Source organism: Schistocerca piceifrons, chromosome 3, assembly GCF_021461385.2.
Source record: "Schistocerca piceifrons isolate TAMUIC-IGC-003096 chromosome 3, iqSchPice1.1, whole genome shotgun sequence".
Taxonomy (NCBI): Eukaryota; Metazoa; Arthropoda; class Insecta; order Orthoptera; family Acrididae; genus Schistocerca; species Schistocerca piceifrons.
This window is the reverse complement of record NC_060140.1, coordinates 682,372,729-682,395,894: the sequence shown is the minus strand read 5'-3', so window position 1 is coordinate 682,395,894 and position 23,166 is coordinate 682,372,729. Positions and strand designations below refer to the sequence as shown.

At 39.7% G+C, this 23,166-nt stretch overlaps 1 protein-coding gene across 5 annotated transcripts in view; it reads left to right on the top strand.

Moving 5' to 3' along the window:
* The window catches only part of LOC124787781, a 340,611-nt gene that overhangs the window by 143,171 nt on the left and 174,274 nt on the right, over positions 1–23,166 (top strand). For all 5 annotated transcript variants that reach the window (XR_007016010.1, XM_047254678.1, XM_047254679.1 and 2 more), the window contains one exon: positions 12,117–12,187. Coding sequence is in view for 4 of the 5 variants with exons in the window: in XM_047254678.1 (XP_047110634.1) it covers positions 12,117–12,187 (71 nt within the window). In the remaining variant the exon portion in view is untranslated. The remainder of the gene's footprint in view (positions 1–12,116; positions 12,188–23,166) is intronic.

Below are 23,166 nucleotides of genomic sequence, written 5' to 3'. Positions count from 1 at the left end.
GCAGGAGTGCCGTGGTCTCGTGGTAACGTGAGCAGCTGCGGAACGATAGGTCCTTGGTTCAAATCTTCCATCGAGTAAAAAGTTTAATTTTTTATTTTCAGTTTGTGTGACAAACTCTTATGTTTTCATCACTTTTTTGGGAGTGATTATCACATTCACAAGAAAACCTAAATTGGGCAAGGTAGAAGAATCTTTTTACCCATTCGCCTAGTGTACAAGTTAGGTGGGTCGACAACATATTCCTGTCATGTGACGCACATGTCGTCACCAGTGTCGTATAGAATATATCAGATGTGTTTTCCTGTGGAGGAATCGGTTGACCTATGACCTTGCGATCAAATGTTTTCGGTTCCCATTGGAGAGGCACGTCCTTTCGTCTACTAATCGCACGGTTTTGCGATGTGGTTGCAAAACACAGACACTAAACTTATTACAGTGAACAGAGACGTCAATGAATGAATGGACAGATGATAACTATGCAAAAATAAAGAAAGTAAAATTTTCACTCAAGGGAAGACTTGAACCAAGGATCTCTCCTTCCGCAGCTGCTCATGCTACCACGGGACCACGGCGCTCCTGAGCTCACGGTCTCCATGATGTTGCCTATGTCGCCCATGGACTACTCAGTTTGTATATTTTGCTTATTTTTTCACAGCTCCACACAACTTCTTCCTGTTTTCTCAATTGATCTGTGTTCAGTTTATCAAGGCCTAGCCACTGTGCCAACTTATAACTAAATCTGAGGGGGGTGCGATGGGGAGGTTCCCTTGTAAGGCACATCTACTGTATAGGAGTAAAGGTAAGGTTCATAGTTATAAATTTATGTGTTTGTGTATGATACTTTACAATTTTTATGTATTTTAGTGTTTTTTGTGTGATCTGGAAACTTGTCCAATTTGGAAAATTATTTTCGTCCCATGTGATTCCGTTTTGAGCAAGTTTTATTGTATTATTATTTTTTCCTGTTTTTATTTTAATTTGTCTTTTCAGCAGCATTTTTTAAAACCAGTTAAAAGAACATAAAATTTGGATAAGTGTAAATATTGTTTTGATATTTAAGAAGAAATACCTTGGTACTGTTACTTTGAGGTGCTAACTGCCTGTCACAATTCTTAACATTAATAGTTAAGAGTAGAAGAGGCACTGTGCATTGGCTGTATGGTTGATACTATATTTGTTTAGTACAGTATTATTATTATTATTATTATTATTATTATTATTATTATTATCATCATCATACTAATTATCTATTGACAATTTTATTCTAGATGTATCTATAGATCTATAGTACATTTTTGTGACAATACACATGCACTTTCTTATACTTCTTCTTATAAACAGGTTTAGATTGAAGTATTGGGACAGGTCTCCTTCACTAACTTGTTGTATGGTATGGTTATATCAATCATCCAAAGTTGTTTTGTTGTTGGTGAATTGTTGCTTTCTTCTTTCTCTTCTTCTGCAGCACCCCAATGGAATCTGTCATAGGGTCGCATATAGGCTCGTCATTTATAGGTTTGTCTTCATATGCAGTTTTCTCATGTAGCTTTGGAGGCGTTGTCTTTTAGTGTGTTGAGTTTGTCCCATTTCTTGTTTCTAATTATTGTGTATGCATGTGGATTTTGTGTTGTGTAGTCTTGGTATAATATGTGTCTGATGATTGTATATTGTCTGCAGGAAAAGCTGTGTGTTCTGACGATCCTTCTTGCCCACATGTACGGGTTGGTGTCTGTTTCACTCATGTGGTTTAAATGCATGGCATAAGGTCCGTGTCCAGTTAAGAAATGCAGAAATATCTTGGCTGAGATAGGTATGGTTCATTCTTAACTGCTCCCTTATGTCATTGGCACTTAGGTTTGTATAGGAACACTGGTAATTGTGATATTCATCTGGTAAATATGATATTCATTGGGTATATTCAGAGTAACACACTCAGGGCCCTTCTTGAGTTGGCTCCGAATGCTGTTGATAATTTGAGCAAGACATTCCTCCATCCTTGTCTGACAGACACAGACATTCCTCCACTCTTGTCTGACAGACACCTTCTTAGTATAACTTGAGTCAGTTTGTGTGCTTTACTGGATGAAATAACACTCATTGGTATGCTTGTAGGTTCTTAGCTTTACTCCAGGAGGGGACCAGGTGATATTACAACACATACAATTTCAGATTACTTTATTACAAATTGAACAAGATGAAACACCTAACTTTGTTTCAATTCATGTCCACAGGAATGTCTTGAGTATTTATTACTGTCACAGAACGTTAATGTATTACTTGATACAGAACACCATACTGGTCTCTTCTAACAGAGTACATCTGACTGTAAACTTCTGTGCAGAGTTCTGTTTAATACAATTATCACACTGTTGGCTCAGTAGAGAGATGATGCTGTGGTCCTCGGTGGTGATTGCTGATGGAGTACACAGGCCTCTGCTCTGCCATAAGTGAGCATGCTGAAGCAGTGGTGTACGGAAATTTTAGGCATGTCCACATCAACATCTCACATTCGTCATTACTTCTGGCAGCGACCATGTTTATTTCTTGTTTCATCATGAGGTACCAGCCTTGCCTTAGCAACTCGCTCTTCAGACAACACCACACTGCACACCAATGTACTGGCTGTAAAGCTTAGTACTGATTCAAAGAGGGTGCATTGCTATGTTCTTATAACTGGTAGAGGCGGTCTGTACTTGCTTGAACTTACCCTTGTGTTCAGTTTACATAGCATTTTTTCTGCTTTGTCTGTTGTGAACTTTGTGTGTTCATGGAAATTGAATTTTACATATATGTGTACTCCAAGATAGGATGTCATGATTGCTCGTTTGATGTTAATGTCCCCAGTCTTTACTGAGGGGTTCTTTTTAGTGATCCCATCAGAAGTGAGTAGATTTTAATTTCTGCTGTTGTGATTTTGTTATTGCTATGCCATTGTGTGATATCATGTAGTAGTTTTCTCTTCTAGTTGGTCTCTCTCTCTCTCTCTCTCTCTCTCTTATTACTAATTACTAAAATTATCTGCAAAACATGACAGCTCCATCTGTCCTGTGCTCCCCATCTAGTAAGTACAGAAGTACAGGAGATGGGGCTACAAATCAACACATGTGGCAACCCTTTGTAATTTTTTTTTATCCTGCTGCTCTGTCTCTGCAGCAGCCTGAAAGACTACTGTACAAAGACTGTAGTATGTCCACTTGTCCTAACTTGGCAAATACTGCAGGCCACCAGAGGTTGTGAAATGCCCCTGCAGTGTCTCATTATGGCCACAACATATTTATTTGTTGTGTTCCTGAAATTTGCAATGCTTTGTTGATGTTGTAAGCTATTGATTATTCTGGTCTGAAACTGAATTGGTGCGAACTCAGGCACTGGAGAGGTCTAGGAGCGTGTAAGTGCTGACAAAGTAACATCTCCTGAACCTTGCGCTAAACTGCAGGTACCCGACCCAGCCATAGGGCGTCATTCAGTAATGTTGTCTCAAATCGGGTGATCCGTGTTATTAGTCATTTGAGCACCTCTGAATGGATACCATCTGGTTCAGACCCTTTTCTATTAAGTTTTGAGATTGCTAGCACAAATTTTTCTTTCTCTGAAGGATCAGGTAACTGTGGCAGTGTTACGTGGGTTGTGCAGTTTTTTTTTTCTGAGTGTGGCTTGATGATGTGTGTCTGTGTCGATCACAGGGAGCAGTTTATACATCAGAAATTACGCAATTTTCCTCCATCCCTTCATCCATGTGCCTTCATCCTGACTGGGCATTCCCAGAACCAGTGGGGTTTTAATTTTTTCTGTTAATGTCTTGAGCCGGCCGGGGTGGCCGAGCGGTTCTAGGCGCTACAGTCTGGAACCGCGCGACCGCTACGCTCGCAGGTTCGAATCCTGCCTCGGGCATGGGTGTGTGTGATGTCCTTAAGTTAGTTAGGTTTTAGTAGTTCTAAGTTCTAGGGGACTTATGACCTCAGAAGTTAAGTCCCATAGTACTCAGAGCCATTTGAACCATTTTTTTTTTTTTTGTTAATGTCTTGTATGGTTCCCCCCAAATGTTTTGCTATGTTTTGCTATGTTTTTATTGTTATGAATTGGCCACAATGTTGTTTGCTTGTGTTGAATAACATCTTTTTATAAATTTCTTTTGCATTTAGTCTTGTTTGCCTGGTCTGGCTGTCTGTCTTTTGTGTTTTATAACTTCCTGATATAGTTTCTGTTTAAGTCTTGTTACTTCACCTGTCCACGGTATGGGTGTGCGTTTTGTACAGGATGCTGTTGGTATGGACGTGTTTTGTGAATTTTTTATCATTTCTGCTAGAATGTAAGCCTTGTAATCTATCTCTCCGTATCAGTTTGCTGTGTGAAATAGTATGTATCTGGGTTCTGTTGTGTCTGACCTGTTGTGTTAGAGTGAATGATATTGCATTGTTGTCACTGCTGGGTATGTTACCATGTACTCTCCACCTGTTGTGTGTGTGACAGCCACATTGTTTGCGAGTATAGTCAATGTTGCTGTCTGTTATGTGATGTCCTGAGTGGGTTGGTGGTTTGTCCTTCTGCATTTACTATGCGAAGCTGTGCTTATTGTATTGTTTCATTGATGATGCAACCCCTATCTTCAGTTCTGTCTGAATTCCATAGGGCAGACCTGCAGTTGATGTCTGCATGCATGAATAATTGTGCACATGGTGAGGCAATCACCCATGTATCCCTACCATATGTCAATCTGATTGTGACAAGATGTTGATTGCAAAGCTGAATTATCTTAACAGTGTTTATGCTCATACTGAGTACAGCTATCATTGCTTTACAGTCTGTGCCACCAGTTATTATTACAGCATCAATACGAAGACTTGTAAGTTGGCCATTGCTTGCATAGGTTTACTGTAGGCACAGAATTCCTGTGTGCCGTTCTTGAGCCATTTGGGGAGCTCATTGCTTACAGGGTTACTCCTCATTGCATTAATCTAAAGGATTCTCATTATAGATGTTTTGACATGGCTTTAATATTTACTGTGTGTTTGAATATAGTCAAAATATGTACCCCCCAAGTGCTCTAACCTGATTCTTATGGAGTTTCTCAAGATCAAAAGGCTCAGATCTGTACAGGCAGACCTGAAGCATCAGATGAAGCAATGGTTCTGCAGAGATTGGGATATTTACGATCCTCAGGATGTTTCGGTCCATGTGCTCAGCTGGGAAAAACACAGAATCACCCTTTGGGTGTAATAATCTAATTAGCCTTCTCCGTACTGTTCGGACAATGTCTTTCTTTTCTCTTCTACTTAGTTTTGGGTTTAATTCTAAATTATTTTAATCTGGTTTTGATGCCTTCAAATGGGTGTTATCATTGGATGGCAAGCTGAGTGTGGTGTTGTGCCATGATGGTGGTTGTTTTAAGCATCTTCTTTGAGCTGCACACAATTACACTTGTTTCTGTTACATGAATCTCTTTTGTTTCTTTTCATCACACTGTTTCCCTTGGTTTTGTCACCCATATTTGTATGAGTAAGTGGCATTGTGTCTTGATATTGTGGGTGGGGTGGTTTAGATATTTCGTGGTAGTGTTTGAGGTGTGTGTTTCGTGCCCTGCAAATGAAACTTTTTGATTGGTCTTGTTTGAGGTGTTTGTTTCCTATACAGCACGAGGGCATGTTTGTTTGATCTCATTGCCTGGGTTTAGGATGCCTCCAGAAACAGAATTTCACTGGCTTAATGAAATGTTCACTTTCCAAGTGCCATATGCTTTTTCATGATTTGGTGTAATCAGTGTGGTGGTTTGTTTGTGTTCTCCAGTTGTCTGGTTGGTTTGTATTGTTAGAGAGTCTGCTTTCTGTGCTTTCTTTTGTGAGGTAATCACCAGTTCGTTACCAAGCTCCCCTGTGTGTTGTATGAGTGATGCCTGAAAATCCATGCAGTAATACATTTGTTTTTTGATCTGCTTGGCTACCTTGTAGAGAATATATTCTCCAAATGTCATTTAATCTGTATATTCTGGTGTATTGATGTAACTGTCCTATAGTGTTAGTGTATTTGTGAGGGCAGGAATCTGTTCATCATCTGTGAGATTATTTGTTAGGAGACCTAATTGCCTCTGTCAGGATATTGTTCTCCAGTAGCTTCAGGTTTAGGTATCCTTTATTGCATTCACATCTCTTATGTAGTTGAATTTAACTGCCATAATCAATATTACCTAATCGACAGTAGTTGTAGTATAGTTGTTCATAGGTTTGGCAGTCCCCTGCTGTAGCCCTTTTACAGGTATGGCATCTGTTTTTGCAAGATATGCAGACAGTGGTCTCACTTGAGCAGCACTCTGTGCATTTGCGTCCTGATTGTCCATATTTTGTCACCTCTTGCTTCCTTGGTGCTGTGGCCAAGGTTGCAGCAGTTAAACCACTGATTAACAGCAGTGTAGTCTGCCAGTGTCTCAGTCTGTGTACCTGGTGGTTGTAGTCACATCCCTTTGGTCCTGCCTAGAATCTAATTTTCATGTCCCTGTCAAACTCCTCATGTGTGGTAGTGTTAGGGAAATTTTGTTGTTTAAAGAGGCTTTTTAAGAGTTCTCCATCAGTCAGTGTGTCTAGTATGTAGTAGATGGCTACAAGTGACTTTCATTTTCCTTTCACCAATGATGGTGTTTGTCTTTGACTTTTTCGATAAATTTGTGATAGTTGTTCTGCATAGTGGTTTCTAGTGTGACTGCTTATGTGGTTGCTCTAATCGAGCTGGTGTATAATTTTTCTTTTCTAGGATATTTTTCATGATTGTCTAATTGCTTTCATTTCCTGGCTAGTTGTTGATTTGAGGAACATAGTTGTTGCCTGTTTAGCTTTTGTGCGCTCTGTACTTGTTGCTCTTTAGTTTTGGTTCACTATTTGGGGAGCAAAATAACAGATGATGGTCGAAGTAGAGAGGATATAAAATGTAGACTGGCAATGGCAAGGAAAGCGTTTCTGAAGAAGAGGAATTTGCTAACATCAAGTATAGATTTAAGTGTCAGGAAGTCATTTCTGAAAGTATTTGTATGGAGTGTAGCCATGTATGGAAGTGAAACATGGACGATAAATAGTTAGGACAAGAAGAGAATAGAAGCTTTCGAAATGTGGTGCTACAGAAGAATGCTGAAGATTAGATGGGTAGATCACATAACTAATGAGGAGGTATTGAATAGGATTGGGGAGAAGAGAAGTTTGTGGCACAACTTGACTAGAAGAAGGGATCGGTTGGTAGGACATGTTCTGAGGCATCAAGGGATCAGCAATTTAGTATTGGAGGGCAGTGTGGAGGGTAAAAATCGTAGAGGGAGACCAAGAGATGAATACACTAAGCAGATTCGGAAGGATGTAGGTTGCAGTAGGTACTGGGAGATGAAGAAGCTTGCACAGGATAGAGTAGCATGGAGAGCTGCATCAAACCAGCCTCAGGACTGAAGACCACAACAACAACAGTAAGGGTGACTGCAGATGTCACAGGGGTTTGCACCTGTTTGTCTAAGATTTCATTTGTCTTAATCTCTGATACACGGTTCATCACAATTAATTCCTACTTTTCTGTCTCATTTTGTGTCTTTTCTTTAAGTACCTTTCAGGGGGTCTGACACCCTTTGGAGTTCCTCCTGCCATCATCTGTTCTCATCTGAAGGAATCCTACCTTGCCCTCAAGTGTTACGAGTTGGAAGGCAAAGGGATACAGTTTATGCTTCAAGTAGTCAGCAGCATGGGTGAGACATGTTCCACCTTAAATTCAGGTCCAGTTTCGGAATGGAGTCTGTTGCCGAGATTTTCTGGCTTAGGGACATAGTCATCCTCCACTAGCTCCATTCCAGTAGTGTTTAAAACGTATGTTTATGACTTAACCTGTGCCACCTCTACTGAGCCACCAACACTGGCGTTCATGGGATAGTAGACTGCACCATCCAGCATTTCATGGCAGTTATGGTGTCCATCCTTCAGGCAGCTATGTTGTCACCCCACCAGTTGTTGTTGACTCAGCAAGCACCACTCGCTCGACTGTCACTGTCTGGGCAAGCACTCTGACTTGACCGTCATTTTCTGAACAGGCACTGCTCACTTGACTGTCCTTTTCTGGACAAGTGCTTTTCGCTCAACTGTCACTTTCTGGGCAAGCACTGCTTACTCAATTGTCACTGTATGGGCAAGTGTCACTGACTTGAACATTTCTGTCTTGACAAGCGCCGCTGACTCGACCATCGCTGTCTTTGCAAGTACCACTGACTCGATTGTCACTGTCTTTGGAAGCGCCGCTGACTTGACCGTTGCTGTCTCGGCAAGCACTGCTGACTCGGCTGCCACCCCTTGAGGCATGGCGGTCTGATGTGTCAGTCCACTGTTGTGACACTTGCAAAGTCGCTTGTATAGCTGTGCCGCACTTGGGAGTCAATGTCTGTGCTGTTTGACTGTGCTGGGGCCTCCATATAGTGCAAATATTATCAGCAACGACACTGAGATGTTAAGTATAGTCTTTATACACTTATTTTAAAACATTGTATTGGTGTAATTTTTGTTCAAGGTAACTCCTCCTCTAAAATATGGTGCAAATAAATTCATATGCACTTGTCCAACAGTTTTATTTGTAGAAAATGCTTAATGGTTAGTAGATGTGATTATGCAGGGAAAATGCCACTAAGACTGTGCACCTGTGATGGTTGCAGTCTCTTGAATGGATACACATACTATTTCAATGTGCATTCACTGCAAATTCTTAGAAAAGCATAAATAACCTGCGAGAAGAACAGGGAAAAAGTCTCAGCATATGTAGGAATTGCATGTCCTATGTGTGTGCAGCATATAGTGTCCACAGGGTGCCACACACCAGTCTGTTTGTCTTCAGAAAACCGATTTCTTTAGATAGTCAAACTGTATACTTTTATTTACCAATTTAACAATAAAAACTATTAACATTCTTAATGAAATGAATCTCTATTATTATTATTATTATTATTTACCTAGGTAATTGCAGTAGTAATGTATGTTCTACAGCCTAGTAAACAAAAAATATATAATATGTATGCATTTTACATGTACAGTACGTATGTATAGAATTAACAAAAAAATCTGTAATTGTAATATCTCTACACAAGCTTAGTTGCTTACAAACAGGACAGGTATGTGATACTGGTCACCTACATTTTGAGCTTGAAACTGTCACAAGGCAGAATATAAACATGTAAATGCTTCAGAGGGTGACATTATTTTCTCACCTTCATTTTCAGGGCCTTTAGTTGATGAGATGCTCTAAGTGTCAACTTTCAGTGACAGGGTTTACAGTTTCACTGTGCTGAATGATTTAGTGTCCTGCATAAGCAACATTGACTCCCACTCAATCTTTAACGTTTTGTTGAATGTTTTCACATGAGCAAATAATATTTGGGATAAGTGATCTTTCAGTTGCCAACATTTCGATAATTGATGCTCTACTGCATTTTTGTTAAGTTCCTTGGAAAGTACAGAAAACGTGAACAAAACACGCAAATGATGAAGTCTTGAGCCCACAGAAGATACGCAATCTATATATAGTAGTAGTTCATATTGACTATAGGGTGCCTCATGTCCTCATGTATTTGCACATGCATCGTTAAGTCACAGCTCAGAGACTCAGAAGTGCATTTGCAGCACGTCTGTCCCCTTCAATGGTCACATAGGAACTGGACCAACGAAGAGTGGGATCAGGTGCTCTTCTCAGATCAGAATAGATTCGGTTGAGTTGTGATTACAGACATACCCTCACATGGTGAGAGGTGCAAACTCATAATGTGTCCAGGGACATGAAAATGAACATTATAATGGTGGTGGTTCAGTTGGTATAATAATATGATTTTCATATCGCAATAATACTCAGGTTTTTTGCGAGCCACCACTGGGTAGAACTCGTTATTCGACTTCATTCCCACACTGACGCATTTTGCTGCCATTACTTACATATATGTAGAACTAAACAGCATAATTTTTATGTCAGGTGGCTGCAATGACTTTGCCTCACCTGACTACATTCTTACTAATCACTGCCACTAATACTTACTTGGTGGCTATCTTGAGGCATGGAGTGATACTACCGACTGAGACATTTTCATCCTTTGTGAGTTATTATGCAAATAGGTGAACTGTTTATCAACTGCTGTAAATATATAACATTAGCAACCATGTATACAACTTTAAAACACAAAAATGTGTGTATTTATATATCATCTTTGTTTTTGGTACAAAAACACGAAAAAGTCCAGTCGTTATAGCTTAGCAAGTTGTTGGAAGGATGGTAATGACTCTGTTTCTGTATGAACTTCTGTTGAAAGAACAAACACCTTACTTGTGGAACTACAGTGACTGCACCTCTTTATAAATACTTAAATCACATTAAGTGAGAGGATGTGGTTGTGAAAACATAAATAGTTTTGTAAGATAATATTGTTCACTATACTACATTGTGTGCAGCAAATCATCATCTTTTTTTCCCCTTTTCTTCTTTTTGTTTTCTTTCTTATATAATCACTTTTTTCCCCATTACATCAGCAGCTGTGCAGTAGTTTCCAAATTGTTCCTTACACATCCGGAATTCGGCCTCTACAGTTTTCAGACAGATGGGTCCAATAAAAAACTTATATGCTGTCTGTAAATTCTGTTTATTGATTTAATGTGTATGGGGGTGATAGCAGTCAGTTTTGAACTGCTTGGACACATGAATTTATACACTGTTAAGTCATCTAAAAGTATGTTAAGTACATATAGATAACACACTGTCTTACTGAATACAGCTTTGTCGTATGGTTGCCACTAGTTCAGTTTGTCAAACACAGTCCATAATGTACTGCCTACGCCACTAAGATAATAAATCTTGAATGATGTCGATAAATGGAAGAGTCTCTAGATGTTACCTCGAGTGCTGCATCCCTGTTCATTCCTATGATGGATAGCTTCACACCAGAGAAGTCAATATCTGGGGGAGGGTGAGATGGGTAATACTCCGTCATCATATGAGCATCAGTGTACGGCATTGTACAACTTAGATTTAGCACTGTGTATAACATTCCCAGTCTCCTTTATTACATGGCACTCACAGTCTGCTTGTATTTGCACGTTTGTGTCTACTGACAGTGAAATTACGTGTAAAGGCAAAGAGTAGTATGCTGGGACCACTTAAACTGTGGGTCAGTGGATTGTAGAAACTTGAACAGCTGTGTCTCCTGATCCTGTATTTCAGATAGGCCTATTGTGGGATGCTGCTATGATAATGTAGACTCAAAGCCAGAAGTTAAATCATGTAGATGTAGCTGCTGCTATAACATATCTGAAAAAAGGGTAAAAAAGAAGTATCATCTCTCTCTCTCTCTCTCTCTCTCTCTCTCTCTCTCTCTCTCTCTCTCTCTCACACACACACACACACACACACACACACACACACACACAATGGGAGGGGGTACAGCAGAGATGGATTAATCCTCAACCTTTTTATTTTGTCTTTGGGGGGTGGGGGGTGGGGGGGGGGGGGGGTAGGTGTCAGTGGCTGATCTCTGATGACACTTTATGATGCTGAACCTTCATTGAACAGAACACAAATGACAAGACTCTCGCAGTTGATGTAGAAAGGGGGGAAGCTAGCGGGAGGTTAATATTGCTGTTCTCATTTCCTCAGCAAATGGGAAGAAATTCACATCAATTTTTAAATCAAATAATTGACTTTGACACATATCACAGGAGATCTGACAACCTTGTAGGCTGTGCTCATATACCCAGTCAATGGGAAGCAAGGTTTTTTAATTCCCTGCCAAATGAGTAATCACATCATACGAATGTGCTCACTCATGGTTTCCACGTAAAATTTGTGAATGCTTGCTGGTTCATTGAGTCTTGTTTACCCTTTCAAACAGTAAGCTGGAATAAGATACAAAGTCCATCTGGCAGTTACTTTAAGAATTTCTCATGTTTCCCTAAATCATTCTGTGATGCATTAGTCACTTTCTGTGAACCACCTCCTATGCTGTTATTTAGCCTCTAATGTCTTTGGGAAGATATTAGAGTTTCATTCTGAAATGGCAAATGTATAATATTGCATGAGTTCTGTAAAGTTACGTATTTTTTTCATGTCTTTTACACAGACCCATTCTATTTCAGGGTAATGAAGTATTACTGGAGAAGTGGCTGCCAGTCTTGAAGGGGAGACAACTCTGCTTCAAAGGAGTCAGGTATAGATAAAGAGTGCTACATCTACATTTACATGTTATTTTTTATTTTTATTTAACTTATGTCCATAGAGCCAGGTGTGTATAACAACATGAGCAGGCTGCATCTATGCAAATGCTTGTTTTTCTTCTTACTTGAAGCCATTTTTCTGACTAGTTTCACTGCTCAGAAAGATCACACATAATTATGATGTTGTGCAGCCCAAAATGTAATTGATGTGATCATGATCTTAATGTCTCTGCAAAAAGGAGTCTGATAGTATGCATGAAGTATACTGATGCCATTATTTATCAAAGTAATGTGGTTAACGAAATGAAAATGTCTAAATGGTTGCCTACAGCCTAACAACATAAAAAAGAAAACATTGTACAAATATTACTAACATTTCTGGAAATTATGATTTTTCAAAAATTATTCTGTTGATATGGAATTCCACAATACCCATTTACCTTTTAAGAATTGAACTAATAATAATAAAAGAAGGCCTGGTTCCACAAGAATATTGGACATGTCTAACAGATCAGACCACTCATATCTGTGATTCTATGGATGTAGTGAATGTTGAAAAAGTTTCAATGTGGATGCATAACCAATACTTGAAGAACTCGTATGGGAATCAGAAATCTGCGAGTAGGAGGTTAATGGGTGGCGGTTGTTGCTATGTGATGAGCGGGAAGTTGGGAATTTGGGTCTGAGGGGAAGCATGTCAGATGACCAAGGTGGTTAAGGCAACTGTTCTAGAGAAGCGGAGCATCAGGGTTCAAGTCCGAGTGCAGCACAAATTTTCAACTCTCGCCATAGCATAGCTGCAATACCCTGTGTGGCTGGAAGTCATTATTTCATTCCTGTCTCTTTCTCATCCTGTTTGCTTTCACTCCAATTATTCAAGAATATGTATATTGGCAATGGGAACTAGTAGACACTATGTATATGCAAGTACTGAAGTAGACATTGGACATTTTGCATCTGGGACTTTTCAGATCTTCCTTCTTTGTTGTTGTTGTTGTTGTTGTTACGGTCTTCAATCCAAATACTGGTTTGATGCAGCTCTCCATGCTGCTCTATCCTGTGCAAGCTCCTTCATTTCTGAGTACTGCAACCTACATCCTTCTGAATCTGCTTAGTGTATAGTGTGTTCATCTCTTGGTCTCCCTCTATGATTTTTTACCCCCCCCCCCCCCTCCCCTCCACACACACTCATATACACACACATTTCCCTCCATTACTAATTGGTGATTCCTTGATGCATCAGAATGTGTCCTTCCAACTGATCCCTTCTTTTAATTAGGCTGTACCACAAATTTCTCTTCGCCCCGATTCTGTACAGTATCTCCTCATTAGTTACGTGATCTACTCATCTAATCTTTAGCATTCTTTTGTAGCACCACTTTTCAAAATCTTCTAGTCTCTTCTTGCCTAAACTGTTTATCACCCATGTTTCACTTCCTTACGAGGCTACACTCCATACAAATACGTTCAGAAAGGACTTCCTGACACTTAAATCTATGCTTGATGTCAAAAAATTTCTCTTCTTTAGAAATGCTTTTCTTGCCATTGCAAGTCTACATTTTATATCCTCCCTAATTCGACTATCATCAGTTATTTTGCTTCCCAAATAGCAAAACTCATATGCTGCTTTAAGTGCATCATTTCCTAACCTAATTCTCTCAGTAGCACCTGATTTAATTTGACTGCATTCCATTATCCTCATTTTGCTTTTGTTGATGTTTATCTTACGTCCTCCTTTCAAGATACTGACCATTCTGTTCAACTGCTCTTCCAAGTCCTTTGACAGACTTACAATGTCATTGGCAAACTTCAAAGTTTTCATTTCTTCGCCCTGGTCTTTAATTCCTACTCCAAATTTTTCTTTTGTTTCCTTTGCTGCTTGCTCAATATACAGGTTGAATAACATTTGAGATAGGCTACAACCATGTCTCATTCCTTTCTCAACCACTGCTTCTCTTTTGTGCCCCTCGACTCTTATAACTGCCATCTGTTTCCTGTACCTTTTGTAAATAGCCTTTCACTTCTTGTATTTTACCCCTACCACTTTTAGAATCTGAAAGAGTATTCCAGTCAACATTGTCAAAAGCTTTCTCTAAGTCTACAGATGCTATAAATGTAGGTTTGCCTTTCCTTAAGCTATCTTCTGTAAGAAGTCGTAGGGTCAGTATTGCTTTGCATGTCCCTACATTTCTCCGGAATCGGAAATGATCTTCCCCGAGGGTGGCTTCTTCCAGTTTTTCCGTTCTTCTGTAAAGGATTCATGTTAGTGACTTATTAAACTGATAGTTTGGTAATTGGCTTTGTTTGGAGTTGGGATTACTAAGTTCTTCTTGAAGTCTGAGGGTATTTTGCTGTCTCATAGATCTTGCTCACCAGATGGAAGAGTTTCGTCATGGCTGGCTCTCCCAAGGCAATCTGTAGTGCTAACGGAATTTTGTCTACTCCCGGCGCCTTGTTTTAATTTAAGTCTTTCAGTGCTTTGTCAAATTTGTCTCGCAGTATTATATCTCCCTTCTCTTTATCCTCTACGTCCTCTTCCTTTCCATAATATTGCCCTCAAGTACATCTCCGTTGCATAGATCCTCTTTATACTCCTTCGATCTTTTTGCTTTCCTTTCTTTGCTTGGGACTGGTTTTGCACCTGAGCTCTTGATATTCACACAGGTGGTTCTCTTTTCTCCCAAAGTGTTTTTATTTTTCCTGTAGCCAGTATCTATTTTACCCCTAGCGAGATAAGCCTCTACATCCTTACATTTATCCTCTAGCCATCCCTGCTTAGCCATTTTGCTCTTCCTGTCGACCTCATTTTTGAGACATTTGTATTCCTTTTTGCCTACTTCATTTACTGCATTTTTGTATTTTCTCCTTTCATCAATTAAATTCAGTATCTTTTGTGTTACCCATGGATTTCTACTAGCCCTTGTCTTTTTACCTACTTGATCCTCTGCTGCCTTCACTATTTCATTTCTTAAAGCTACCCATTCTTCTTCTTTGTACGTGTTAATATAGTGAATAGATATGATATTCACCCCCATTTCGGAAGCTAACGTGATCATCTTTCCATAAGCAAACTTGCAAACTCTTCTGACAATTTTTTGATCACCATCATTATGATGTTATTTTTCGAACAAAGAAATAAGTAAGCACTGGTCTGGTGTAAGTGAAACACTGAAGGCCAAGTCCGATTAGGATAGATAAATAAGTGACAAGGACCACAAAGAGGTGGACATATGATATTAATTCAGTAGAGGAATCACTCAAGGTACTGTTCTAACCAGTAACACAAAGATACAGTTTACTGTGTTACAATGTGGTGCTAACAAGAATATGGTGGAGGTAGTTACACATCTCAAAAACATTAACAATTGAAAGCCTTGAGGCCACTGCAAATAAATACATGGTCCCCATCAGGTGTCGCTGGTGTACTGCTGCGCTCACAGTGGACCGCGTGATGGCAGTCGGTGATCAGGCTGCTCCTTGCAGCCACCTTGGATAGCTGCGGGGATGTCTTTGAATGTCGGTGTGCAATTATACTTGCTGCAGTGGTCCGACTTATGTATACTGTTGCGGTAGGTCTAGTATGTCCATGTCATCCAAGATGGTGTCTGGGGTGGCAGCAAAAGGTGTGAGAAATACTTCATCTGTGCAGACCGGCATGTTTAGGTGAATATTGTTTGTCTCCATCCACACTGGAATGCCCAGATCTTTCTTGACTTCATCACGTATATTACGAGCATTAAATAAAAAAAAAACAAGTGTTGACATAAGCACAGTTGAGTCCAAAGCTGAATGCAGGATCATCAATGAAGTACAACACTTAGCGCTTTAAGTACATTTATTACAGACACAAACATATGGAGTATACAGAATTGGGTCCAATGAAGAGTGTTGCTATTCATGTAACCATCATATATTCCAGAATTTGAAAACATTACAAACATTATAAACTTTGAGAACCTTCCAGAAATTATATACTAAATAAGAAATATTTGCTGGTGATCGGATTTGAACTGATAATCTGCAGCATGCCAACCAGTGATGATAATTGCTACTGCATTTCCATGCAGCGCAGCTTGTGTCATTGCTCCCTCTCGTGATGAAACAGAGACCAGCCATTTCAGAACTTCTCACTGGAGCTGACTACAACATCCTAGATCTAGATCTTGTCAGTGGTCTTCTGTTTAGTAGCACTTGAAAGATCGTGTCATGATGTGTTGTCTCATTCTCTTACCTTCAATGAGCACGAAAGGTAGCCTCCCCATTAGAAACAATGTTAAATTATTTTAATGAAATACGTTCAAGTGTAAGTTAAGGAAATTCCAATTATTCTTTTATCTCTTAATGCCTAAGTACTTTACTCACATTGGAGGCCGAATAAATAAATAAAAGAAAATGATAGGAAGCTTCACAGTCATCGGTGGGCTTTCAGTTTCCGTGAAAGAGAAGCCCCAGTGTCAGTCTTTGCCTCAGAAGTGTAGCAGGGCTTCATATGGATGACATTGATGAGATCTCTGTACTTGTAACTTCTTGCTGAAGGATCATAGTCCTCTACTTTGTATGTGATTTTTGAGAAGAGATGAAGGTTACAATACGAACCAAATTAGCATTTCACTAACTTTTATGATAGTTGCACTTTTGCATTATTCAGGTCTCAATCCTTCTCCTGGGCTTCCAGGATCCATATGCGAGCCAGCTGTTTAGCTTTTTAAATCCTGGTGATGAGGTGTCTCACATAGTCTTCCTGAGTATCAGCCAGTTAAAACTGTAACAATGTGTCTGTTGTAATTTATCTTTGCAACCGTGGAGTAGAAAGAATAGTGTGAAGCCTCTAGTGACTTGCATTGCTTGGTTATAATGCAGATGTCATAAGTATCCCAATCTATTTGTTAGACTGTATCTGCCAATGTCTTATTAAAGTGTTCTACATGGCCATTCTTTTTTTAGTGGTAGTCAGTTGTCATCCTGTGGGTGATACTGCAACATGAAATTACTTTGATACTAGTACTGACTGGAAAACTTCTCATGATCAGAGATTGTGACTAGAGGTGCTCTGCACTTCAAAATGATATCTTTTACAAGGAATATTGCAATTTCTAGAGCTTTGGCTGTCCGCTTAGCTTTGGTGTTGTGGGTAAGGCAGACAATGCAGAATATTATCCAGAGATTCCTATTTTGACTTCAGGAACCTCCCAGAGAGGTAGTTTCCAATGTGATTGAATGTCGCTGCTGCATGCAGAATTAGTACCAGGTGCCCCAGAGGTAATTGCAACACATGCTTCCATCATTGGTCAGTTTATTCGTAGTGGGAGAGTAGTTCATCTGGGACTGGGTCAGTAGTTCATCTGGGACTCAGAGACTACCTTCTTGAATCTGCTTTTCAACTGCACCTATCCCATAACTGCCAGTGTTCGTCTCAATATTTTTGTCATACAGTGTTAGCAATGTAGATGTTAGCATCTCCTTAAGGGCAAGGAAAGGTCTTCCTTCCACATCATTCCAGGAAAATTTAGTGTCTCTCTGTAGCAGTTCTGGCAAGGGACATGCCTTTCTATACAGGTCCTTTATGAATCACTGGTATCAGGATGGGCTCTATCTCCATTCACTAGGTGCCCCAAGATTTTTATTTTTTGGGTGGTGAGGAGGCACTATTTCACCGCAGGCGGAGCCCTGCAGGTTGAACAAACATAAACACAGTCCAAATGGCATGTCTTCAAACTCGGAGAGGCCATCAGGAATTACAAGGCAGTCTTTTCCCTGTCAGCCTCGTCAGTCTCAGTTTTGCCAGCAGCCTGTCTGCATGATCATAGTTAAAAAAATACTTTGCTACTTTCAAGCAGTCTAGGGTATCAGTAAAAATACTAATGCGAATTCTTTACAGACGAATGGAAAAACTGATAGAAGCCAACCTCGGGGAAGATCAGTTTGGATTCCATAGAAATGTTGGAACACGTGAGGCAATACTGACCCTACGACTTACCTTAGAAGCTAGATTAAGGAAAGGCAAATCTACGTTTCTAGCATTTGTAGACTTGGAGAAAGCTTTTGACAATGTTGATTGGAATACTCTCTTTCAAATTCTGAAGGTGGCAGGGGTAAAATACAGGGAGCGAAAGGCTATTTACAATTTGTACAGAAAGCAGATGGCATTTATAAGAGTCGAGGGGTATGAAAGGGAAGCAGTGGTTGGGAAGGGAGTAAGACAGGGTTGTAGCCTATCCCCGATGTTATTCAATCTGTATATTGAGCAAGCAATAAAGGAAACAAAAGAAAAGTTCGGAGTAGGTATTAAAACCCATGGAGAAGATGATATTGTAATTCTGTCAGAGAAAGCAAAGGACTTGGAAGAGCAGTTGAACGGAATGGACAGTGTCTTGAAAGGAGTGTATAAGATGAACATCAACAAAATCAAAAGGAGGATAATGGAATGTAGTCGAATTAAGTTGGGTGATGCTGAGGGAATTAGATTAGGAAATGAGATACTTAAAGTAGTAAAGGAGTTTTGCTGTATGGGGAGCAAAATAACTGATGATGGTCGAAGTAGAGAGGATATAAAATGTAGACTGGCAATGGCAAGGAAAGTGTTTCTGAAGAAGAAAAATTTGTTAACATCGAGTATAGATTTAAATGTCAGGAAGTCGTTTCTGAAAGTATTTGTATGGAGTGTAGCCATGTATGGAAGTGAAACGTGGACGATAAATAGTTTAGACAAGAAGAGAATAGAAGCTTTCGAAATGTGGTGCTACACAAGAATGCTGAAGATTAGATGGGTAGATCACATAACTAATGAGGTGGTATTGAATAGAATTGGGGAGAAGAGGAGCTTGTGGCACAACTTGACTAGAAGAAGGGATCGGTTGGTAGGACATGTTCTGAGGCATCAAGGGATCACCAATTTAGTATTGGAGGGCAGCATGGAGGGTAAAAATCTAAGAGGGAGACCAAGAGATGAATACACTAAGCAGATTCAGAAGGATGTAGGCTGCAGTAGGTACTGGGAGATGAAGAAGCTTGCACAGGATAGAGTAACATGGAGAGCTGCATCAAACCAGTCTCAGGACTGAAGACCACAACAACAACAACAGGATATCAGTATTTAGCAATGGGTTTACATATTTTTTCAGGATTTTGTTCAGTTGTCAGTAGTCGACACAGTAACACCATGTACCATCCTCGCTCCTCATGAGGACCACCGGAAAGGATAAAGGGCTGCCTCAAAGTTAATTACTGAAGTCTTGTGGCACTTTCCCCACTTCCTCATGAGTTTGTGTGTCATTCAGCCAGTGATCTCATACACGTGCTAGCTAATTCATGGGTTCTCCGCCATGTTGATATGGTCTGCTTGATCTCTCATTTCTCCACTCAGGTTTGAAAGCACCCAAAAATTGGTATGGAATGGCTACACACACAGACTTCATTCCTTTGTCAGGCCAGATCCTATTAGCTATCTGATAATAACATCCTACACTTCATCACCTGTAGTAGTAGCAGAGCACAATCCTCCTCCAATGGCTTTCAGCTGCCACCCCTGGTCTGTTTTGGCTGTTCCTATGCAATCACCTTTAGGGATGAGTTGTATTTGCTTGTGACAATTAGTGATGGATACAGATCTATTTTTTGAGCCTGAGTAACTTTCTGTAGTTGACAAGAGCTTCACAGTATGACTGAGAATCTTGATTGATGAATGGAGCTCGTCATTTTGATGACAGTGGGATGTCATCTTCAGCAGTAAATAACCAACCAGAGCTTGTTGGAATAGCTTTGTAATTGACTATGTTGTGAAAACAAAAAAATTCTAAATGCCGTGTTCTTAACTGATAGTTATTCTTGCAATACATGTTCCATCACCTGGATGTATTTCCCAACCTTCAGCACAATTGCTTTTGTATCATGGAGCATTGTCCTCTGTTGCTGGTGGTAACAAGTATCCAACATTGCAATTGAACAATGCCCAGACAGGTTGGTTGTCAATGATTATGTTGATATGGTTTCCTTTCACCATGATGACTGTCATCCGCGGAGGATTTTCGGCTGTGGCAGCCTCACCTCCATAGGTGTTGCCTCACTTAGTTTTTGTGACTTTGGCTGCTAGGTGAGTGGCTTGCACCCTTGCACAACAAATGGGAATGGCTATGGGCATCTGATGGGTGGGCCCAGTGTACAGTAACTGGCTTCATCTCACAAGCTGACTCGAATCGTCTGCAGTTGACTAGTGTGAATAGGACTGTTGTAATATTTGACATATCGAGGCATAATAGTCATCACATGCTAGTCTTATTTCTCTGCTTCTCTGCACTAGCATACAATGAGTCCAGGGTGCTCACAGTGAAGACATACCGGCGTGTTGTTCTCTGCCACCAGATGTCTCTTCTACACGACATTGTACTTGACAGAGGAGTTGGATGTACTTGAGAATGTTGAAATGCTGGGTTGTCATACGAAGGATAGGGCATAATCCAAGTTGGCAGAGTCCATTCTGACATGGTGTGTTTGACTAGTGCCAAAGATTGGTACTTAAGATCGATACATCTCTTTGTCAACATTCTTTATTTGAAGTATAGGGTTCAGGGTCATAGCACATTGTGCAACATTTCTGGCTGTCATAAACTGCTGTATATCTCCTTACCTGCTGTGTGAGAGAGGTGAGGTAATGATTGGCTTCCACAACTGCCATGGGGACCACATTCAGATGTCGATCATACTTCTTTCATCCGAGTCTTTTCTTGTGTGTTTTCTCGATGCACTGGCACAATTAGATGAAATCCTTGATTGTTGTGACATCCTTTACCAGAAGAGCTCAATACGTCATCTATGACTCCTTTCACAAGTGTCATATTTTGTTAGCTTCTGTCATATTCGGTTTCACAGTGTGGCATAAAGTCAAAATATTTTTTACATAAGATTGTGTTATTTCCTCATGAATGGGGCCCTATTATTCAGTTATTCTTCCACTAAATGTACCTGCTGCTGATTATTATGAAATGTATTTTCAGTTAGGCCTGGAATTTGTCCCAGCCATTGAGCTGCTCTTTCTTGTTCTTGAATTACAGTTGGGATGTGCCACCCACATGAAATTATATGAATGACAAACATATGATGTCATCCCCTCTGTTGTATTTCATGAATAAGTTGAATCCTTTCAGCCGTTTTGTTGGTTCCTGACCACTGTCTCCAGAATGCACTGGTGGTTGTCTGATGTGCAGTTCACTTATGTTGATTCGTTCATCGAGACAACCCCTTTTACATTTCCTAATTGGAGCCATAGTGATGTAGATGTTTTGAAATAACCAACACCTCCACCAAAAAATCGCAATTGATTCCAAATCAGAAAGCACGGCCATCAATAAGTACAACATTTAGCACTACAAAAATGTTTATTACGAACACCAACATGCCATCAGAACAGATCTGAACTCTTATACGGAGAGTGTTGCCGTTTATACAAACATTAAATGTTCTAGGATATGTGAACATTACAAATACAATGAATTTCAAGAACCTTCTAGAAATGATAAATACTACATAACAAATATTTAGTGGTGATTGGATTTGAATTGGTGATCTACAGAAGGCTGCCAGGGACGCAGCTGAAACTCCTCACTACCTATGGCACAACTTGTGGAAATATCACCTATTAATGTTTTGTACCGTCTGTCCAAGGCATTTGATGATGTCGTTCAACACACTATCTTTTTGTGGAAAGAATTGGTGATGAATAATATCAGCATACACTCCACTGCAGAGTGAAAATCTCATTTTGGATGAATAAATTGTTTGCATATATTTAACAAAAAGAAGAAGATAGTAGAATGAGAAAAAAAATTGCTATGGGACAAATCTCAGACTGTCACATATGGTTTAATTTTGTGCCCTCTTCTCTTTCTTATACATGTGAATGACTAAACTTCACATTCTTCAAAGCAGAGTCGGTTCTTTTGGTGTGTGGCACAGCAGTTACAGTTTACCATGTTGTAGATACAGAAGTAAGTTGTTAATAATGTTAAATGACGTCTGTCTTAGTTTTAAAAAAGAAAAAATTAAAAACATAATATTCACTTATATGCAACAAAGAGACTTAACAGCAATAATTAATGAAGCACATTAATAGGAGCCAGTGAATAGGATAAAATGCTAATGTTTTCTGTTATGCATGTTGTCGCATGTTTGGAGTGGACAAAACATATTAGCGAGCCTCTCAAACAGCTAAATTCCACAACCTTTACTGCTCACATAATTGCTAGTTTGCGAGAGAAACAAAACTATATCTTGTTTTACGTAATGTTATTAATGGCATGTAGCATGAGTTTGTGTGGTAACTCATCACCAGTGAAAACAATATTGATTGTGACACAGTATACAGTGAGAGTAATGTGTGGTTTTTACCTATAGCCATCCTTAGAAGCCCCTTCCGCAAGTTAGGCATTCTGACTGCACCTGCAAGACAGATATGCAGTGTGTTTCACAAATTCTATTGCAGGTTTCTAAGGGTTGTAGAGGAGAATTAGTAAATAAAGTTTTGTTTAGGATCCCAGGGTGGAGCAGTCACGGGGCAAATCTCAGAATGTCACATACACTTTAATTTTGTGTTCTCTTCTATTTCTTATACATGTGACTGACCCAACTTCACATACATCAGGCAGAGTTGGATGTAAAATAAAATTGTAAGGTTTGGATCACTTTAACTCTCCCACTTCATGGTACACATACAAAGCAAAGGACGTACTGTCAACAATCGCTCTTGCAATTAGGACATCATGTACCATTTTTGTCCATCTACAACAACAGCTGTGAGGAACTGGTACATTAGGTAGTTTGATGGGTGCTTAATGGTTCTGCCTCACTGTTGACTTTGAAGGAGACATTATGGGCTCCTGTATGACATACAGGTCAGAGTTCATTCTTTCCTCTGTCTGCATATTGTGATGTGGGGAATTTGAAAGTGATCTTATCTTCAAACTTAGTTTTGTAACTATTA